Below are 21,476 nucleotides of genomic sequence, written 5' to 3'. Positions count from 1 at the left end.
GGCGCACCAAGACGATAAGTTGGCTAAACTAGAGGCCTTCCTTGAAGCCCAAAAAGCCAATGCGGCCAACACCGACTCCTGCGCCGCCATTAAAGGAAATGTTGGCATTAGCCAAGGGTCAAAGAGAGCCGTTCCAGTTAGAACAAGCCATTCAAAAGACATCAGCCTTAAAGACGGTGCATCCTGAAATGACTAACTATTGCACTGCGGTTAGCAGCCCATCAAAGGAGCCACTGGCTGGGCCAAGCAATAACATTACTTCGGTAGCACAAGGGAACAGGGACCGTGAGGTTTTGCAACTTGACACCACTAGTGATGATTCATTTGACGCTGCTCCTCCGGCGGCGAAGGCTGTAGGTGCAGGGGCAGGAGCAAAAGCACCGCTGTCAAGGAGGGCTAAAAAAAGATTAAAGAAACAACTGAAGAAATCCAAAGCCAAAAGCAGACAAATAATACCGGCCAGGAGAGTCCCAAAGACACCAGAACGCCCATCGGGAGGGCCCACATGACGAGGAGGTTCAGCTGAGGATTACACAGGAGGAAGCCGGTACACAACCCAGCGCCCTAAGCCGCCCAGGCTGGGCGCATCAACACAGGATTGAAACAAACCCCAAATTAAACCAGGTCGAGCAGCAAGGAGTGCAATGCGAGGAAGGTCCACCTAATGAGGCGCCAGGCGGACATCCGCCAGGAGACCCCTATAAAAATCCTCTAAACCCAAACTGCCAAAGGCACATCTTCGTGGGAGAACGGCTGACACCGTGCCCCCGTCAACATAAAATCCAATCAGCAACATACGAGGTGCTGCTCACTCCCAGATATATAGCCAAAGGCTCCTATGATATTTTAAATAGGTCTAACATTGTCCGCCTCTTTGGTCACATTGAATCCTTGGCACAAATCACCTCAGACAAGATCGAGTGGATAATGTTCAAAAGTCTGGAGACGGATACCCATGGTGACTCCACTTTAGTCAGATTCGCACTACAGCAGGTCCAACAAGCTGTCCTTAAGGAAGCAACACAACTCGCAGAATGGGGCATTGAAGTCACTGTCCTCAGTGCACCAAAATATCCACACGTCCATTCGCCTAATCTTGGCCTGCAAGAATCCACTTCAGTCCTCAAAGGTACAAGGCCCATAAGCCTAGATGGCGGGACGAATACAGGGAGGCCAAGAACCCCGCTAAAAATTAACATCCAGCTCAAAGACACGCAGCGGAGAGTGCAGTGGCCTCTGCAAGGACCGGTACACATGGAGGACACATGGAGACAGGGTCCCTAACCAAATATATACCCAAGGAAACAGTGCATGTTCAAATCCGTTTAGGGGTCAAGACCGTAAACTAACCATCATCTCTTGGAACATTGCTGGGCTAAGTAACATTTTCAGAAACATGGCCTCACTTGACTACCTTGCACAGGGGGACATACTGTGCATTCAGGAGACCTGGGCGAGGCAACTACTCCAATTGGCGGCTTCTATGAATATTTTAAATCAGCGACCAAAAGGACGATCTTCGGACGCCCGTCAGGGGGCCTTTCCATCTTTGTAAGCCATGCTTGCAAACTTAATATCTCCGAACTAAAAGTGGTGTCACCTGACCTTCAAGCAATTACAATAGAGGGGTTGAAAACCGGGCAAGAGTCTCACCCTCTATTACTAATTAATTGCTACATTAATCCAACCAAATACCAAACGCATCAGGCTATGGAATCATTTACCAGCATGTTGGAAGACATAATCATAAGTCTGGAGCATTATGATGTGATAATTGCGGGAGACTTCAACAAAAGAGGCCTGGATCTGGTTCCCATTGCACCCCAAAACAAGAAGTCTGCCCCACTGATAGCACTGCTCACAAATTTTAACCTGCAATCTACTCATGGGTTACAAAAAACGAGCCATTCCGCATGGACCGCTAAACCAACCTTCAGGAACGTCTCTACCATAGACTTTATTTTCATTAATGAAGGGCTGGCCCATAAACTTTGCGACTTCACTGTGGATGATAGAGATTAAAGCGACCATAGGCCCCTCCGCGCCACATTTAATCTGGCGCGGGAACAGGTGAAAGCCCAGGAAATAATCGGTGCAACCACAGGCGACGATCATCATCTGGTCCTCAAAAGAATAAAATGGTCGACCAACCTCAGCCACAGCCTGTCAGAGTTTGTAGCCAGCAGGGAGGCTGCACTAAAGTTACAAGATATAAAGAATATCACACACTTCTGGGAATCTCTGACCATGGATTTACTGAAGAGATTGGGTAACACCAACCAACCAAGAAGCAGTCAAAACCACAACAGGCCTAGACACAAAAAATAACGGAGTCTGACACGAAGTAAACAAGCAGTTAACAAGGCTATTAAGGCAAAAAAGAAAGGCATTCATTTGCCACAGAAGTCCTCTATCCCTGCCCTTCGAGCCTCTTACAAAAAGAAAGTCTGGGAGCTGAAAAGGCAGTGGACAGAAAAGAACTGGCTCAAAGTGTTCTCCCTAATTAAAGACAAAGACAGCAGCAAGCTATGGCGACACATTAATAGCCTGACTCCCAGAGCCGAGCGCAAGGAAAACAGTGTCGCAGGGAATGTGTGGGAACAGTATGCAAAGGGGCTGTACACCTGCGGGGTAAACCAGACTAACCCTGGCAGCTTAGCGTGGTCCAAAGCGGCAGCGGAAACTATTGAAACTCAAAGCGTGCCGAAAGTCGCCTCAGGGCCCAGTCAACCCGTTAAGTTCACAGAGGAGGAGATTTCAAAATACATTAGGGCCATAAGAACAGATGGGGCTCCTGGCCCAAATGGTGTACCTGCCCAGGTCTTTAAAACTGCTCCTCCCTTTTCTGCAACCATACTCAGCCCGCTATTCAATCATTCATTCGCCACTGCAATCCTGCCCACATCTTGGAAAGGCTCGGTCCTATTTCCTATACACAAGAAGGGTGACCACTCAAATCCGTCTAACTATAGGCTCATAGCCCTTCGCTTGACATAGAAGCCAAGGTTTACGCCAGCCTACTTTTAAGGGATTTAGAGGCCTGGGTGGACAAGAACGGCATTCTCCCGCCCTCACAGACTGGCTTTAGGGCCAACAGTTCCACCTTGGATAACATTACAGCGCTCTCCTACCTCTCGAGGCAAGCCACCATGAGGAATAAGTTGCCCTTGTTTTGTTGTTTTATATATTATTCCACGGCCTTCGGTCGAGTAAATAGGAGTCGGTTATGGGCAAAACTTGAAACCTGGGGGCTCCCTCAAGTTTTGCTTAAAGCCATAAAAGCACTCTACGAAGGGACATGGGTCCAGGTGAAACTAAGTCCAACAATTACAACAGCAAGAATCGATACCAACTCTGGATTAAAGCAGGGGTGTGTATTGGCCCCCCTACTTTTCAACTTGTATACAGCGGACATGGGGCAAGCCCTGAAAGATGCCAACTTAGTACCTCCAAGATTGGGGAAGCTGGACCTGGGAACCCTCCAGTATGCAGACGACACAGTGGTAATGGACCACACTAGGGTGGGGCTCCAAAGAGCTTTAAACAGTCTTGCAATATATAACAAGGAAAACAGCCTACAGATCAACGAGAGAAAGACAAAGATTGTAATCTTCGGTAAATACCACCATAAAAATCAAGCAACATGGTCCTTGGGGGAACACCGAATCAGCACAGCCTCATCATATAATTACCTGGGGGTCTGGGTGTCAGAGAGGGCCACCGCAGTCAAACACTTAAAGGAGCTAAAACCAGAAATTGACAAAATAATTTTGTCTCTTAGACGTCTTAGTCAGCGCCTAGCTAGTCCTTCAGTAGAACCGATGCTGACTGTACTCAGGGCAAAACTGATTCCCTCTATTACGTATGGTCACATAGCCTACCCAGGAGCATTTGAGAAAGTGATCAACGCGGCCCAGGTGAAAGCGTATAAACTTGTGCTACAGGCCCCAAGACAGGCAAGGAACAACAGGCTAAGGCTAGAAATAGGCTTGAAACGCCAAGAGCTGATACTACAGGGGGACCTGCTAAAATATTACATCAGAGTACTGAAAGCACCTGAAAACCTCAAACGTTTTCTAAAAATCATATTTGGAGAAGTGGGCACCCCATGGCACACCAAGGTGGAACAAGGCATCGACTTACTGAAAATTGAGGGAAACAGCCTCCCCCTTCATGAAATTCCCTACTCCGCCTGGGCCCAAGCTGTAAAACGCCAAGTCCAGACCAGCTCGTTCGAGACTGATTGATCATCACTCCGGCACAATCCACTAACTCTGGCCCTGGACAAGTCGTATATTCCTGGCAAACCCCAACCATACCTGCAAGATGCACTATCAACTCAGGCGAGAAAGAAAATTCTGTATCTGCGCCTCTTGGCCCTTAGGATCGTGGATTTTAACCCAAAATGGGCACGAACTGATTGTGCCATCTCCTGCTGGCTATGCAACTACCGCAGAGAATCCTGGTTACACCTTTTGTGTTGCTGTACAAAGTTGGCCAATGAGCGTTATCGTCTGTCACGCCCAGCCCTACGGAACCTAGGATTTAGAATCTGCAGAGAGGCCTCAGACTGGTGCTTTTCAGAAACTACGACCTGTCTACTACCTAGGGTCGGCAAGTTTATTCATAAAGTCAGAACTGCACTTGATTCCCATCAAAAGGCCACTGATCCCAAGGGTCCTGTTATTGTGCCATGAGCCCCATCTGGTGCCCTAACAACGTAAGATGTCAATTAACCTAGGGAGCTTTTGCAAAGTAAGTGGGACTATTGGACCCAGAAACTATATCTGGGTCGGCCAAGGGGCTTGTGTAGAACTTTCCCACTGACAATTGGCTTTGTGATGAGAATTACCTTGCTGAACTTCGTCAAAAGTTCCTAGATTCTTGAAGGCGTAAAGATAAGGAACAAACAAAAAAAAAAATAATTTTAGCAGAAGTTTTAACGAACATAATGTAGTAAAAACAGTCATTATGTTATCTTAATGTAGTACATAGGGTTTTACTGGGGGAAGGGCACTCCGGTGGGGGGGGGGGGGGGGTGATTATGTGTTTTATACTGTAAAGATTTTAAGTAATCGCACAGTCAATAAAGTTACCTCACTGGGGCATCACGAAAGGAACAGGGGGAAACATGAGTGATGCCCTTCAAGAATCTGTTAACAATCCGGGACTTGAACAAAGAAGGCTGATCAGGTAGCCTCAAGAAGGCGGAAAGGACAGAAAGGTAGCCCTTCATAGTGCCCAGAGCAGAGCCCTGCTGGGCAAGAGAAAGAAGGAAGAGGAGAACCTCAGAAAGGGGGGCAGAGAGTGGGTCCACAGCCTTTGCTGTGCACCATGCCACAAATCTGTTCCAACTGCAGGCATATACAGACTTTGTGGAGGGACGGCTGGCTGCCAGAATCACATTACAAACTTCAGGAGGCAAGTCAAATGGCCTCAACTGTCGCCGCTCAATCTCCAAGCATGGAGGTGCAGACTGGACAGGTTCGGGTGGAGGACCGTCCCCTGCTGCTGCGACAGAAGGTCCTCCCGAAGAGGCAGACAAATCGGGGGATCGACAGACATGCTGAGTAGCTCTGGATACCAATATCTTCGTGCCCAGTCCGGAGCCACAAGGATAACTTGGGCCCGGTCGCTCCTGATCTTCTTTAACACTCTGGGCAGAAGTGGTATAGGTGGAAAGGCGTACAACAGACCGCAACTCCACTCACGGCGAAAAGAGTCTCCGAGCGAGTGCCGCCTTGGAAATTCCAACGCGCAGAACTGATGACATTGCGTGTTCTCTTCTGTGGCGAATAGATCTAACCAAGGCTCTCCCCACTACTGAAAGAGGCCATGCGCCACGTCCGAGTTCAGACGCCATTCGTGATCCATCATGCCCTGGCGTTCAGGGAACCTGCCAGGTGTTGAACCACCAGGGTCTCGCCCTGATGTTCCACGCACTGCCAGAGGCGCAGAGCCTCCTGGCATAGGGTCCACGACCCCACGCCGCCCTGTTTGTTGCAGTACCACATGGCGGTGGTGTTGACCGTGAACACCTGCACTACACCCCTCCGGACAGAGGGGATGAATGCCTTCAGTGCATGCCGGATCGCCCGCAACTCCAGAAGGTTGATGTGGAACCGGGACTCCGCCGGAGACCAGAGGCCTCTGATCTCCGCCTCTCCCATGTGGCCCCCCCAGCCCTGGAGGGACGCGTCTGTCACAACTACGTGCTCCGGCTGGGGTAGGGAGAGGGATCTGCGGCTGACCAAATCACGGTCCGTGAGCCACCACCGCAACTGTCTTGCAGTGCCCTCCGAGATCAAGACAAGGTCGGACAAGTTAACCTGATGCTGGGCCCACTTAAACTTCAGGTCCCACTGCAGAGCCCGCATCCACCACCGGCCATCAGCCCCAGAAGCCGCAGCGTCAACCTGACCGAGACTCTGGATAACGTCTGAAAGATCGGAATCAGAGCCTGAATATCCCGAACCCGCTGTTCGGGAGGATAAACCCGAAACTGCGCCGAGTCTAGAACCGCTCCGATGAAGAGGAGCTTCTGAGAGGGACACAGGTGTGACTTCGGCACATTGACGGAGAACCCCAGCAGGTGCAGGAGGTCGGCCGTAGTCTGGAGGTGGCTGACGACTGTCTGGGGCGAGCCCGCCTTCAACAACCTGTCGTCGAGGTAGGGGAAGACTGAAACCCCTAACGTGCGCAGATGAGCTGCGACCACCGCCATCACTTTCGTGAACACCCGTGGTGCGCTGGTAAGGCCAAAGGGGTGCACGGTAAACTGAAAGTGCTCGTGGACTACTGTGAACCGCAGGTAACGCCGGCGGGCCGGCAGGACGGGGATGTGAAAATACGCATCCTGCAAGTCCAACGCTACCATGCAGTCTCCCGGGTCCAGGGCAGCTAAGACCTGAGCCAGTGTCAGCATCTTGAACTTCTCCTTCCGGAGGAAGCCGTTGACGTTCCGCAGATCCAAGATAGGGCCTAGGCCCCCTTTGCCCTTCTTGGGTACCAGAAAGTAGTGGGAGTAACAACCACACCCTACTTCTGGCCCAGGAACGCGCTCAATGGCCCCCCTTGGCCGAGAGGGCCGTAACTGCCTCTTGTAGAAGTTGCAAGTGATCCCCCGACACTCGGTGGTACTGCGGTGGCATGGCTGGAGGGGACGCCTCGAAGGGGAGGGAGTAGCCCCTTTGGACGATTTGCAGCACCCACCTGTACGATGTGACAGTGCGCCAGTGGAGGTGGTGATGGAGAACCCTGCACCCCACTGGCGTCACATGGGCCTGAAAGCTCGGACTAGGAGGGTTTTGAGGCGGATGCTGCAGGGGTAGGTGTGGAGTGGCCTCGCCGTTGTCCCAGACCGCCGCCACGGCGGTTTCCACATCCGCCACCGCACTGGATGGTAGTCTGCGGCCCGTGGCTGGCAGGACGTGTGGGGGCGCCCCTTCCTTGGCCACGAAAGGGGCGAAAAGCAGTCGTTTGCTGGCGCGGGGCCGAGAGGCCCAAGGACTTGGCCGTAGCTCTGGAGTCTTTAAAGCGCTCAAGAGCATGGTCTGCCTTGTCGCCAAAGAGGCGACGGCCATCAAACGGCATGTCCATAAGGGTATTTTGGACATCAGCCGAAAAGTTGGCGGACCTCAACCAGGCGTGGCGACGAATCACCACCGTCGTTGCCATCGCTCTGCCCAGTGAGTCCGTGGTATCCAGCCCACACCGGATGGAATACCGTGCCGCATCTCGACCCTCCGCAAGGGCTTGGGCGAGTTTAGCCCGGGCCTCCTCCGGACATTGTGGCAGCACGTCCGCGACCGTGTCCCGCAGAGAGTGGATGTAACCGCCCGAGAGGCATGCGGTGTTGACTGAACGCAACCCCAAACTCAGGGAGGAGAATACCTTTTTCCCGTATTGCTCATACCTCTTGGATTCCCGATCGGGGGAGCCGTTGGAAATGCGGTTTGGGAGTTATATAGCTACCATAGGTAGAAATATATTCCTTCAAGATAAACTTTTTAACAGGACTTTTAAACCAAAGTTCATTTTCAAAACACACATAAGGGCCCAATTACGATGCGGTCGGAAGCGGCTCAGACCATCAGTCAAAGTTACTCCAACAGCATCGTAATATGCCCCTTGGATTGGACCCATTACAATTGAGTCGGTCGGAAAGAAATGCAAACAGTAATTCTGACGGGCTCCGCTCCGACGCCGGACCCGAATCGAGGGTAGGACCGGTGATGGCGGCGTCCTGAGACGGTGCCGGGGGTGACACCCTGGGGGCCGGCGAGGTCGTCAGGTCGACCAGCGACGACCCGGATCCCGCAGGGCCCTGCGGCGTCGGGACCGAAGTCGCCAATGGCGACGAAGCACCCGGCCCGTGAGGGGACCCAGTCGGGGCCGCTTGGCCCGAAGGCGCCGCGGAACCCGACGGAGGAGCGAGCGACCTCATGGCCATGAGGAAGGACTCTATCTCCTCCGGCGTCGCGTGCTGCCCAGGGACCGGCGGGTATGGAGCAGGCCGTGACGCCTGCGGCTCCGGCGGAGCCGCTGGGGCGGTGTCGCCCGAACCCCCGGCCGCTTCGCGCTAGCGTCGGGAGGGGGGGGGGGACTGGGGGGAGTCAGAAGAGCGATGGCGCCTCTTCGACTTCTTGTGCCTCTTACCTAAGGACTTCGAGCCCGAAGACTGATGACAACTCCTGGAACTGTGGTGACTCCGGCCCACGACCGGTCCCTCGACCTTCTTCCGGAAGAGACCTCGAGCGGCGCTGGGCTGACTGCCGGAGCTCAAGTCGTTTGCGGGACCGCTCCTGTCTAGCTTTTGATGTCGGGGCGCGGCAGTCTGAGCAGGACTTGTCGTCATGGTCGGGGCCGAGACAGTGAAGGCACCGGCGATGCGGGTCGGTAATCGACATCTGTCGGTTGCAATCGACGCAGGGTTTGAACCCGGGCATCCCTACCGGCACCGTCTGAGTCGAGAGACTTCGAAAGATGATCAAAAAGGATCGAAAAAGTTAGTCAAAAATTGACTAGGGTACAACTTTTTCCAGATCGGCGCTTGCTGGCACGGAAAAAAGAAGAACTGACGTCAGCGCGCGAGGGCGGCGTCTAAGTACTCCGGCGACTTCATCCCGGCGCCAACGACGCCAGACGCGGAGCCGCAGACGACGCCTACCGATGCGCAAGGGTACTGCTGCGCAAAAGTTTCCGGATCCAGTCAGACGCCTGGTGATATTCTAAGGTAAGGAATCTAATACTAACCTGTTTCTTTCAGATATGTAGTTTTTGATGAGGAACTACTGAGAGTTCCAAGAGGGTAGTGAACCAGGGTTGACAGGCCCTTGTGGGAGCTACCAGGATTAGCTTGAGGTACGTTTGCCTGAGCTTCCGAACCACTAGTGGAATTAGTGGGAGAGGCGAAAAGCGTAGGCAAGTATCCCTGACCATATCATCCATAGTGCATTGCCTGTGGATAATGGGTGTGGATACCTGGAAGCGTAACTTGGGCATTTTGCGTTTTGGTGTGTGGCGAACAGATTTATCTCTGGGAAGCCCCGCATTTGAAAGAACGGGAGGAGAACTTGAAGGTGATGTTCCCATTCGTGGATGTGTTGTGTTTGTCTGCGATCTGGTTGTTCACTCCTGGTAGGTGTTCTGCTAGGAGATAAATCTTGTGATGAACAACCCACCTCCAAATGGCTTGTGCATTTCTGTATGTAATACAGGGCTGTCATGTTGTCATGTGTATTAGGACAGCTTTGCCTACAAGGTGAGTCTGGCAGGCTTTGAGTGCTAGAAATACTGCTAGCAGCTCTAGATAATTTATGTGAAGTAGTTGGTTTTGCTTTTGACTCCCCATGCCTTGAATTGTGTGAGTTTGGAGAAGAGCTCTCCAACCAGTGAGCGATGCCTCTGCTGTCAGCACGGTCTGTGGAACAGTGTCGATGAAGGGGCGTCCTTTGGATAGGTTTCGTGGACTCCACCTCTGCAGGGAGATGATTGCGGACGTCCACCAACACTTGATCTGACAATTGACCCTCAGACTGACACCACTGACGTGCTAAACATTCCTGAAGGGGACGCATTTGAAGTCTTACATGGGGAACTATCCTGATGCAAGACCCCATCATTCCTAGTAGCTGCATAAATACTCAAGCTGCTAATAAGTGGTTGGGCTGAAACTGGGAAATTAGAGCCTGAATATAGCGGATCCTGATAGGATTGGGACATGCTAGAGCTTTCTGTGTATCGAGAGTGGATCCCAAGTAAGTTTACGGGTAGGAGATGGGACTTCAACAGATTTACTCTGAACCCTAGATTGCGCAATAATTGTACTGTTCTCTGAGTGGGCTATAGGCACTTTGTTAGAGAACTGGCTTTGATGAACCAGTCATCCAAGTATGGGAAGACGTGAATAGGTTGTCTTCGCAGGTGAGCAGCAACTACTGCGATACAAAAGGGGATGATGGACGGAGCGTTTGAGCAAATCAAACACTCACCCCCAGTCAACTGATCTGGGTTTAATCCATCACCATTATTTAGCCCACTCAGCCACCCCAGTTCATACATGGCCATATGCAAATCAGTCTGACCCTGTGCCTCATAGGAACAGTCCTGCCCGAACTGCCAAGCCATGTCTTCCCTGGACCGGAAATTAGCATTCTGGGACCGGTTTCGGATTCATAACCCTCATCAGCCAGGCTATCTTGAATCCAGTGGCCAAGTGAGCAAGGGACTCACGTCTGAGCATACCCTGCCACACTTAGGGCGAACAAAGCGATACAAAAGAGGATGATGGACAGAGCGTTTGAGCAAATCAAACACTCACCCCCAGTCAACTGATCTGGGTTTAATCCATCACCATTCTTTAGCCCACTCAGCCACCCCAGTTCAGACATGGCCATATGCAAATCAGTCTGACCCTGTGCCTCATGGGAACAGTCCAGCCCGAACTGCCAAGCATGTCTTCACTGGACCGGAAACAAGCATCCTGGGACCGGTTTCGGATTCATAATCCTCATCAGCCAGGCTATCTTGAATCCAGTGGCCAAGTGAGCAAGGGACTCACGTCTGAGCATACCCTGCCACACTTAGGGCGAACAAAGCGATACAAAAGGGGATGATGGACGGAGCGTTTGAGCAAATCAAACACTCACCCCCAGTCAACTGATCTGGGTTTAATCCATCACCATTCTTTAGCCCAATCCAGTGGCCAAGTGAGCAGCGACTACTGCCTGGCATCTGGTAAATACTCTGGGAGCAGTGGTGACTCCGAATGGAAGCACTTTGAACTGGTAATGTTGTCCCTCTATCACAAATCTGAGATACTTGCGGTGAGGTATTGGAATATGCACGTAAGCGTCCTATTAGTCTAAATTAGACAGAAAGTCGCCTTGTTGGAGCGGGAGCACTTGTTGGAGAGTCGCATGTGAAAATGATCTGATTGAATATAGAGATTTAGGTCTCGGAGGTCTAGTATAGGCCTGAGAGAGCTGTCTTTTTTGGGTATGAGAAAGTATAGAGAGCACACACCGGACCCTTGATATTGTAATGGTATGGGCTCTCTAGCTCCCTTTTGCAGTAGAGGTGAACCTCTTGTTTGCGAAGGTGCAGATGCTCTGGTGACATTTTTGTGATCGTGGAGGAATGTTTGGAGGATTGTCAGAAAGCTCCAGGCAATAACCAGATTTGATCATTTCTAGGACCTATTTGTCTTAAGTGATTGTATTCCACACAGGAAGAAATTGAGAGAGACGTCCCCAGACAGGTGTGGAATGGTCGGAGGAAGAGGAGGCAAGTCACTGTTTGCTTGCTGCAGGGGAGGTACGGGGTGTGTTACCTGTACCTCTTTCCTTGTCATTATTGCCTTGAAATCCTCCTCTAATGTAACTGCTAGAAGAGGGTGACTGATTGTTGCCTCTATACGAATTAGAGGTGTTGTCCGTGGATATATTCTTTGAACCACCACCCCCCTGTAGAAGGAGCGGCGAAAGGAACCCCGACTGGATGGGGACTGCAAAGCGCCCATGGATTTTGCAACATCTGTCTTTCTCCATTTTTTCTAAATAAGTGTCTACCACAGGTCCAAATAGGTGTTCCTTATCAACGGGTAGGTATAAAATAGAGGCCTGGACTTCGGTTTTGAACCCTTAAATACTGAGTCAGGCGTGCCTTCTTAAAAGAACACTGGTGTTAACAGCGCAAGCAGCAGTGTCAGCTGCGTCTAAAGCGCACCTAATGGCAGTGTTGGAAATGAGTTTTCATTCCTGAATTAAGTCATGCACCTTAGTTTTGTGTTTATCTGGCAAGAACTGGAGAAATTGTTCCAATTCGTAATAGTGAGCCCTGTCCTATCTTGGTAAAAGAGCCTGTGTGTTGGCAATATGCCAGTGATTGGCTGCCTGCGCAGCTACTCTTTTGCCAGAGGCATCTATAAGTTTGGATTCCTCATTAAGAGAAGGGGCATCTCCTGTTTGTAAGTCGACCCTTTTGCGAGCATTAGAAACCACTAGGGAGTCTAAGGGAACTTGACCATTGATGTTGATGGGGTCTGTACGTAAAGGTTTATATTTCTTATCTTCCCTTGGTGTTAGAATTATCGCATGCACCGGGTCCTCAAAAATGTCGTCCGCACGGTTAAACGTACCCTTAAGCATGGGCAGTGTATGAGTTGCCCTTTGAGAAGAAGAAAGTCTCAAAGAGAAAATCCTCTTCAAGAGTTTCTTTGTGAAGCTGCACCCCGTGATATTGAGCATCCTTATTTATTAAGTCTATGTACCCTACAATGTCGTTAGATGGAGGGTTTTGAAGGGTATAGATCTGGGTCATTATCAGTGTTAGTATCTGTATTATAATCAGTCCATGGATCAGGACTAATGCCATCTGGTGCATCCCCATCATCCTGGTGGTCGTGTGACTGTGGTTGTGGTGAATTTGCAGGTGTAATCAGCAAATTTGAGTTAAGTGGGGAAGGGGAATATGGTAAGCTTCCTCAGTTTCTGGCTTGCGTTTAACTGGTAGTTTTGCATAAAAATGTTCAGTTGTAGGATTAACAACAAGCTCTTTCTGTTTTGGATCCGTGTTGGAAGGCGGGACGTCGATACAAGGCTCCTTGGATGGAGGAGGAGCCGTTTTCTTTCGGTGGCATAATTTTCGGTCCCGAAAGTTTTGAAGCAGAGATGTTCTAATCCAAAGATTTATGTTTCGGTGCCGAAGGGATAGTCACGAGGACAAGTTTGGATTTCGGCACCCAAGGTTACGGTTTGGTGCCCGAATGGGGCATAATGGTGCAGAGCCCAAAGGTGGGGTGTTAGAAACGTGTTCTCGGTGCTAACCTAGGCCCGAAGGCTGAGGAGGGACCGGAGCATTTTTCTTGGGCATAATTTGGGCAGGGGAGTATCAGTACTCACGGTACACTGACCATGTGGAACGTCGTCTTCCATGTCGGAATTGGCTTCGGACACTGAGATGTGTTCTTCTTCCTCGGCTCCTTGTGCGTTGAAGACCTCGTGGTCAGAATCTTCTCCGAAGAGATCCGGAGCAGGCAGCTATATTGCTAGTGCATTTTGTGACATTGAGCCCGACTGTCACGGAGCGTCTTCTTGGATCGAAAAGATCGCACGCATAGCAGTCCTGTTCGTTGTGTACAGGGGACAGATACAAGTTGCACACTTCGTGCAAGTTGGTGCGCGGATACTTGGTGCGGCACCCGGGACAGAATTTAAATGGAGTCCGTTCAATCTACTGCGAGCTGACCCGAATGGCCTTCCACAAAGTTTCCTATCGAAGATTTCTGAGTCCATACAATACACGGAGAATAGGTAACGCAATCAAATAACAATACTGTTGAGGGTAGTGTATTGTTCACATAGTGGAACGCGATAAAACGGGGTCAAACCGGAGTGTCGCAATTAACGTCCGAACCTGATGCCAGAAAAAAACAATCTAACAATGGAGTCGATGACCATGCGCACTATCACCGAAAGGAGGAGTCACCTACCTTGTGACTGGAATGACTTCTTCGAAGAAAAACAACTTGCAAACATCCGGAACCAACACCAGATGGCAGGAGCATGCAAAGCATGTGATCTACAGCTCACATACCTTGAACATAAGTTTATGCAGAGGCGTCTTGCTGTTCCCCCCCAGTACCCCAGCTTTCACTGTGCACGAGGAGCTTGGCATGGGCTAGATCTCTGACCTTATAGCAGTTGCTCCAATACTACACCGGCTGAGAATTTTGTCTTGTCCAACCACCACTTTAAGACAACTTGTTGTAGAGGACTGTACTGCACTCGAGAGGGCCCGATGTATCCCCTGGTTGGAGTACATCATGGAGCAAACAAGGTGGCTAAGTTGCCCTGACTTGTATACCAACCCCAAGCCTTTAGGCCTCACGGCCATCAGGAACATCAAATATATGTTCCTGGCTAAACAGCAGGTGTTGAGAGAGGGCAGGGAATTCGTCAAGCCCACGGTGCGGAAGTTTGTCTTACTGAGCCTGAGTCTACAGGTGCAGCCTTATCTATCACTGGTTACTAATGTGCACCATCTCTTTGTGTTACCCAGATTAAGACTGCACCTGGTACACTGGCTATTAGCCTTTCCTAAAGGCTACACAAAGCAAGGGGCCTGAAAGTCATGTCCTTGTGATCATTTCTCTGAACAGGAAATTTTACATTTGTTGTTTTCTGTGAATTTTATGTCTTCCTGCGTAAAAAAAATATTCTCCCGCTGCTCAGACATGGCCAATTTGTTCAAGTAAGGCCTGCATTACCATACCTACAAATGCTTTCCTTCCCATGGGCTGCTTTGAGATTGCGAGTTTTTTTTTTTTACAGGGGCATGAAGACTAAGGAAGAGGCTACCTATGCAGTAGTTAGGCTGTAGTTGTTTAATGTTTTCCGAGATAATATATGTTCTTGACCTGGTGTGACCATGCAGTCCGCTTAACAAGCTAATGCCTTATCACTTTTGCACTTTATTTGTTGCACTTTATTCCTGGAGTGGCATTTGGTTACTGTTTTTAATGATGAGTTTTTATCTGCCTGTGATTTTGCCTCAGTTAAATTCATGTGGGCCATTTTTGGCTTTTTAAATGCACATGTGGAACCTTTTTATGTTACTGTATTAAATGTGGTTTTATGTTTTGCTTTTATGTCTTTTAGTGGCTGAAAAAGTATTCTTGACTGACACAAGATAAGGAATCTGCGGTTGGTAATAGACATCAGAAGTATCAAGTGCAAAAAATATTGCTCAATCAACAAAATGTCATTGGAGTCTGGAAATTAATTAAGACACGCAATGCATGTGAAAATGCAAAATAATAAGGCAACTCAGTTATACAAAAGGGATCAAACAAATGTACATTTTAACATAATTGGCAATCATTTAGCTATGGAATTCCAAGCCTTCTTTAAAAAAGAAACTTCTACATCCTTTTAAACTTTACTTTATTCGGCCATTACAACCATTAAAGTGTGGGTGCTTACAATACAATGATCCAACATTATATATAAATTAGAGAATCATTAAATAGTGCATGACTTTTGGAAGAAATTTGAAATCGCGACTGTTAAAATATAATAAGTTAAAAATCTATTAATATTTTTAAAAACGTATACCATGTTAAGAAAGGGGATCCACAGAACGTCAGAATGTTATCAATTTACAGAGATAAAACATTGCATGGTTGTTACAAAGCCTGGAAATACTTATTTGGAACAGTTACAGGATGCGGACTATCGGGTCATGGACGCATACCTTCTGATAATCCACATTTTTCCAAAGAACTTTGCAACTCCACATGCTACAGAAGGCCTACAATCTGATTTTAGGATGCGGAGCGCTTCCTGGTGGCAACGAGTTATCAATAGCCTGCAAACAGGGGCAAGCCACTTATGTCTCGGGAAGCTATACAGAGGGCAAGCAGAGAAAATGTGGCCAAGTGTTTCAATCGTTGTGGGGCAGACCGGACAGTGCTGTTTGGCGGTCAGAGGCTGCTGCCAAGCAGCTGTAAAGGAGTTCACAGGAAGGGATCCATATCTAAATTGGATATAAAGTTTCCTATCCTACGGGTTAGTAATAAGCTCCACATACTCTTCAAAGGTGCTTTTGTAATTTGAAAACCATGAATTCTGGTGTGAGGTGGCCCACAGATTGAGCAACAAAAGACTGCTACCCAGTTCCAATATTGTTTTTTAACCACTTCTTTGCTTGGCAGTTAGCTAACATCTTTAGTTTCCCAAGAAATTTCCAGACCCATCACTGTTAGTAGTAATCTAACCTCATTAAGCCACCCAATCTTTTTAAAACGGTCAAGCTTAGAAACCTCCTCAAGTGCTGTCGCATAGTGGGACAGCTCAGGGGTTAGCCTAAGGCGCAACCAAAACAGTATGGGGTGCAGCCTAGCTTTGTCCACAATTGTGTGTCTACATATATCTAGCCGCAGTGGTTGGAGTGGTGTAAATGTATTTTCTGTAATTAACAGGCTTTCAATGTTTTCAAATCCATAGAGTTCAGCCCCATACAGAGAGGAACTCGCTACCTTGTGGTCATCGATCTGTAGAGGGGCAACTACTGGCTTAGTTTGGGAAGTTCAATGCTGCTTAATCAGTGCCTCAATGGTCTGCCTCTGCAGAAGATTCCGCTTCATAATGTGATCTTTCCATATAATTTTCGGATAGGGTAATGCCCAATTAATCAAAAGAAGCCACTCTTTCAAGCAGGATCCCCCTTAGCAGCATTTTGCCTTTGAACGTTCTATGTGGATTCATTAGCAGCAGTTTAGTTTTTCAAGGTATGCACCTCGAGGCCTCTGATCACAAAAGGCCTTGAACCGATCCAAGAGCAATTGCAGACCACTGGGCATTTTGGACACTATCAATGTGTCGTCCGCAAACAATATGGTTGTTACTTTGACTCCCCCACAACACAGGGACGTCTGCTGGCACTTCTGCTAAATGTTGGACAACACCATTGATAAACAGTGAGAATAGAGTGGGGGCCAACAAACAAACCTGTCTAACCCCCCTGGCCACACTGATCAGGTCTGTCAACTGGCCTTTGTCTCCCCAGCAGGCCTTGGCGTAGCTGTCCTCATGAAGACGGACAACCAGCGCCAGGATTTCAGGGGGAAAACCAAATTCTTGCAGGACATACCACAGCTTGCACCTGGAGATGAGATCAAAAGCTGACTTCAGATCAATGAATGCAATGCACAGGCTCCCCTTTTCAATACCTGATCGATGGTGCTAATCCCGCTTCTGAACCCTGCCTGGAAGGGGGATAGATTATTTTTCTCCTCCATCCACGCAGTGATCTCCGCTAGAAGTGCCCAAGAGAAAACTTTCTGTGCACCATCAATCAGGATGATGGGCCTATAGTTGGTTGCTAGGGAGCGATCACCCTTCTTAAAGATTGGGATCACCTCAGCACCATTCAATGAATGTGGTAAGAGAGCCCCTGCAGCAATACCATTGGTCAAAGTCCAGATCTATTTAGACCAATTGGCGATGCCACTTAAGACATAGCCAGGGATTCCGGCAGGCCCCGGAGCTTTACTCCTTACAATAGATTTTATGCTAAGTGTGACTTCAGCTAAGGAAAATAGCTTAGAGGTCTGGTGGCTGCTATGGTCAATAATAAAAGCTTCAGTAGCCAAATCCCCTAATCCAGTATATACTGAGGCAAAGTGGTCATACCAGGTAGATATAGAAATATTGTTGGAACATGGACTCGGTCTTTCTGCCCTCTCCCCCCAGTCACTAGAAGCTAAAACTGTTGCGAGTCTTTCCTCATACATGCACCACTAATCTGGAGCCATCGGTCTTCCTCCCAAGCCCTTGTCGCCTTCACTATTGCTACCTTATAATTTCTCCTTGCTTCTCTTAATTCTGGCCGAATATTTACTCTGATGGGAGCAGTTAATTTAGGTCTTGTAATCCTGCACTCCTCGTTTAACCAGGTGGAGCGTGTTCTGACTGATTTGGGCCAGTGGGCCATGATAAAATAGGAAGTCGGTTGTTTGAAAAAGGCTGAGTGGCACTCCATGATCTTAGAAAGCCCATCCTGCTGCTCAAGTAAACTTCCCAACGCACTGGAGTTATCTAGTAAGTTGGTCTTTATATTTTTGAGTTTCGCTACATCAATTGCAACTCGCTCCCATTTAATTTGCCTGTTATTTGAGGAGTAGATCTCTTTAGTTATGAGTGGAATACTTGAGACAGTGGGAGTTGATGCCCACAATGAGGACTATTGCTCAATCAACAAAATGTCATTGGAGTCTGGAAATCAATTAAGACCCTCAATGCATGTGAAAATGCAAAATAATGAGGCAACTCAGTTATAGAAAAGTAATTAAACAACTGTACATCTTAACACAATTGAGAATCATTTAGCTATGGAATTCCAAGCCTTCTTTCAAAAAAGAAACATGTACATCCATAATCCAATGCTGTATCCTTAAACAAAATGATCATCAACTCTTGTGGTCGACATGATACCATCCTCGTTTCACTTCAAAACATTTACCAAACAACAAATCTATGTTTAAAGAAAAATGAAAATAAATGCCTGCTTAAAGGCATTAATTGCATGTTTGATTACTTAAAATCTTGCATTACCCAGTCCTGTTGCAGTTCCCATATAGAATGTAACAAATGACATCCGAAAAGTCTTGTGGATGGAAAGTGTTACTTGGAGCTTTGCTCATGTGGCTTCGTATAGCAGAGGAGATCTCTTGTATTTCTGTATGGTTATTGTTACTGTAAATATAAAATTAGCAATGGGAGGTTTACAATCCAAAATATTAAAAAGATCATTCACAAACAACTTAGTAAATCCTTAAGGTCACTTGTACCACATCTGCACCTAGTCAATGATGTAATAATAATCACAGCAAATGTATTTTTTCCGAGTATGTAGCATCCCTTGAAGAAAATAAAATGCTATTCAAAGTAACAAACATGAATGTCATTGACTCCTAGTTCAACAAATAGAATACACAGTTTTTACTTGAAAGCACTGGAAGTTAGCGGGACTAGAAACAAGCGATCACATTGATGTATTAGTACCTTGTACAAAAAACACTGTGTCCAAAGCATTTATTTCACATTTTTCATCCAGACTGTCTTAGGCCTGATTTATGTAAAAACATGCTTCAACTAAACTGGTCTGCCAAGAGCAGTAACAAAAACAAATCTAGGAATACCTTCAGTAAAATAGGACAAATAAGTGTTTAAGGAAAATCTGGGAAAGTTTGATTTGTTACAACGATAAAAATAAGAGTTGGTTTAAAAAGGTTTAGTAAAAATACACTATAGAATAGGTATATTAAGCAAATTGCTCATGTACCTCAGCACAACATCAAGAGAAATGGATTTCAAGAGTTTCCCAAAGGCTTGTCGGATACGACTTCCACTGTAGACTAGCTGAACTCTGCATACATCAACACACCTGTATGAAAACAGAAAGAAACCATTTGTACAGTGGAAATGAATTTAGTCCTACATGGAATTAAACAATTCTAATTTGACAAAGCTTCATACCTTTGAAGGAGATCCTCAGGCAGTGATGAAGAAAGAGTATGCAAGCTACTACATGCTTGGAGGCAGACTGTCATGTCTTCAACAAGGGCTATTAAAAGGCAAATAAGATTGTGTTATATTTTATTAAGTTAAGTCACAACTGTGACTGTAAAGATTCTTTAATGTGGTTCCATTTATCATTAGTTTTGTGTTACTAAAACAGTGATGGGATGAAATGGGAAATTCACAAAACTGCTTGGAGAAAAAGATGTTTGCAATTTCCTCCTAATGTGTTATTCCTATACACTGGAACAACATTAAACAGAGACCGGAGCATGTGCATGCAACAAATACTTAAATTTAAATGGTACTTCTGACAATTTCATAAGGATACATAAGTACATCAGTTTTCTTAGTGGCTTCTAAGTGACCACTGCATGCCAGACATCACTTCCTTTTCTTTGTGTGGAGCATGGACAAAGCACAGATTGATTCATATGAATTAGTGCCCATCTGCTTCACATGCTGTGATTTAGGCACAATTTGTCCTTCACTGCTGCACTTTTTATATACCTCTTTTTAAAAGGTTTATATTGCTTATCACCGTACACTTATGTGTTTGAGGACACTACTGTTTCCCGCTCGCATCCTGCTTTCTTTAGTTATTCTGTTTTGCAAACATGTTTTTGAACATTGTTTATCTATGCCTGCATCATCTGCCTTACTGGGTTGGATTGAGATATTATACTATATAAAGCCACACTAACAACATCTACACCTTCATGATGCTTGCCGCTGCAAGTCTGTTTTTGATCCCTTTCACCCTCTTTATGCCTCAAACCTTTGTATTGATTTTTTGTTTGTTGTTTAAGTTACAACCACAACTGTAGCACTCTACGCCGTTCCACTTCAATCAACGTTACACTATACTGCTGTTACACTCTACCTTCTCTGCGTTACACTCTATCTTCTCTGCGTTACACTCTACCTTCTCTGCGTTACACTCTACCTTCTCTGCGTTACACTCTACCTTCTCTGCGTTACACTCTACCTTCTCTGCGTTACACTCTACCTTCTCTGCGTTACACTCTACCTTCTCTGCGTTACACTCTACACCATTCAGTTTTACTCTACGTCATTCCATTCCACTCTATATATTCTGTTCCCCTCTACCCTACATATGCTGTTCCACTGTTCTCTGTGCCGTTCCGCTCCACTCACTTTTAGCCATGCTAAACAGCAGCCACAGTGCGGTACAACATGGCTAAAAGACATTGGCAACGAAAATAGCGCTCACATAGGCAAGATCTATTGCTTTGGCAATGTTTGTTTAGGTAGATTTACCATAAAGTGACAGAAGTCATTGCTGAGTGAAATTTCTGGGTATGGTATTAGGACCTGTCACTAATCACTGGCTGGTGATGACTATAGGAATGACTTTCCACCTCCAGAACACCCGAGATTACAACAAGGCTAGGAGAGGATCAAAAGAGAAATAACCTGCTGTCTCAATTTCAGTTTGACAGTACTGAGAATGGATCAGTCTTTCTTTTTCTTGTACCCAAAAACTGGAGTGCTTCTTGAGGTGCAGACTAATTTACTTCATTTGATCACTGGGAATTAAGGAACAAGAAGGGCATCTTCACAGGAGACAGAACAGGGAATTGGGATCTGTGCTGGAGCCCTTGCTAAACAACATGTAGGACAAGAAGGACCTCTTTACAGAAGAACCCGCAAAACTAGCATGCTAGTGGAACTGGACCAGTCCTGTCGAGAGAGTAGTTGAGCCTTCTTCCCAATAATTTCAGTGCCCTGGCATCCAATAAATTAAACCTTGTAGTTTTGGAACTCTGAAATGCTGAAATGCCTGTATGCACCAGCCTGGAAGGTAATTGATCCTGTCCTGTAGAGTCTATTAGAGTGCATTTTCATTTTTGGTGCAAGTAGCATCCCGTT

At 47.3% G+C, this 21,476-nt stretch overlaps 1 protein-coding gene across 1 annotated transcript in view; it reads right to left on the bottom strand.

The window, feature by feature from the left end:
- The window catches only part of SMG1 (SMG1 nonsense mediated mRNA decay associated PI3K related kinase), a 1,634,890-nt gene that overhangs the window by 1,202,569 nt on the left and 410,845 nt on the right, over positions 1-21,476 (bottom strand). The window contains exons 17-19 of the mRNA XM_078665250.1: positions 19,542-19,629; positions 19,348-19,449; positions 18,618-18,758 (exon numbers count right to left, since the gene is read on the bottom strand). Coding sequence (XP_078521376.1) covers positions 18,618-18,758; positions 19,348-19,449; positions 19,542-19,629 — 331 coding nt within the window. The remainder of the gene's footprint in view (positions 1-18,617; positions 18,759-19,347; positions 19,450-19,541; positions 19,630-21,476) is intronic.

Source organism: Lissotriton helveticus, chromosome 10, assembly GCF_964261635.1.
Source record: "Lissotriton helveticus chromosome 10, aLisHel1.1, whole genome shotgun sequence".
Classification (NCBI taxonomy): Eukaryota; Metazoa; Chordata; class Amphibia; order Caudata; family Salamandridae; genus Lissotriton; species Lissotriton helveticus.
The sequence above is the reverse complement of the archived record's forward strand: the minus strand, read 5'-3'. Positions and strand labels throughout refer to the sequence as shown.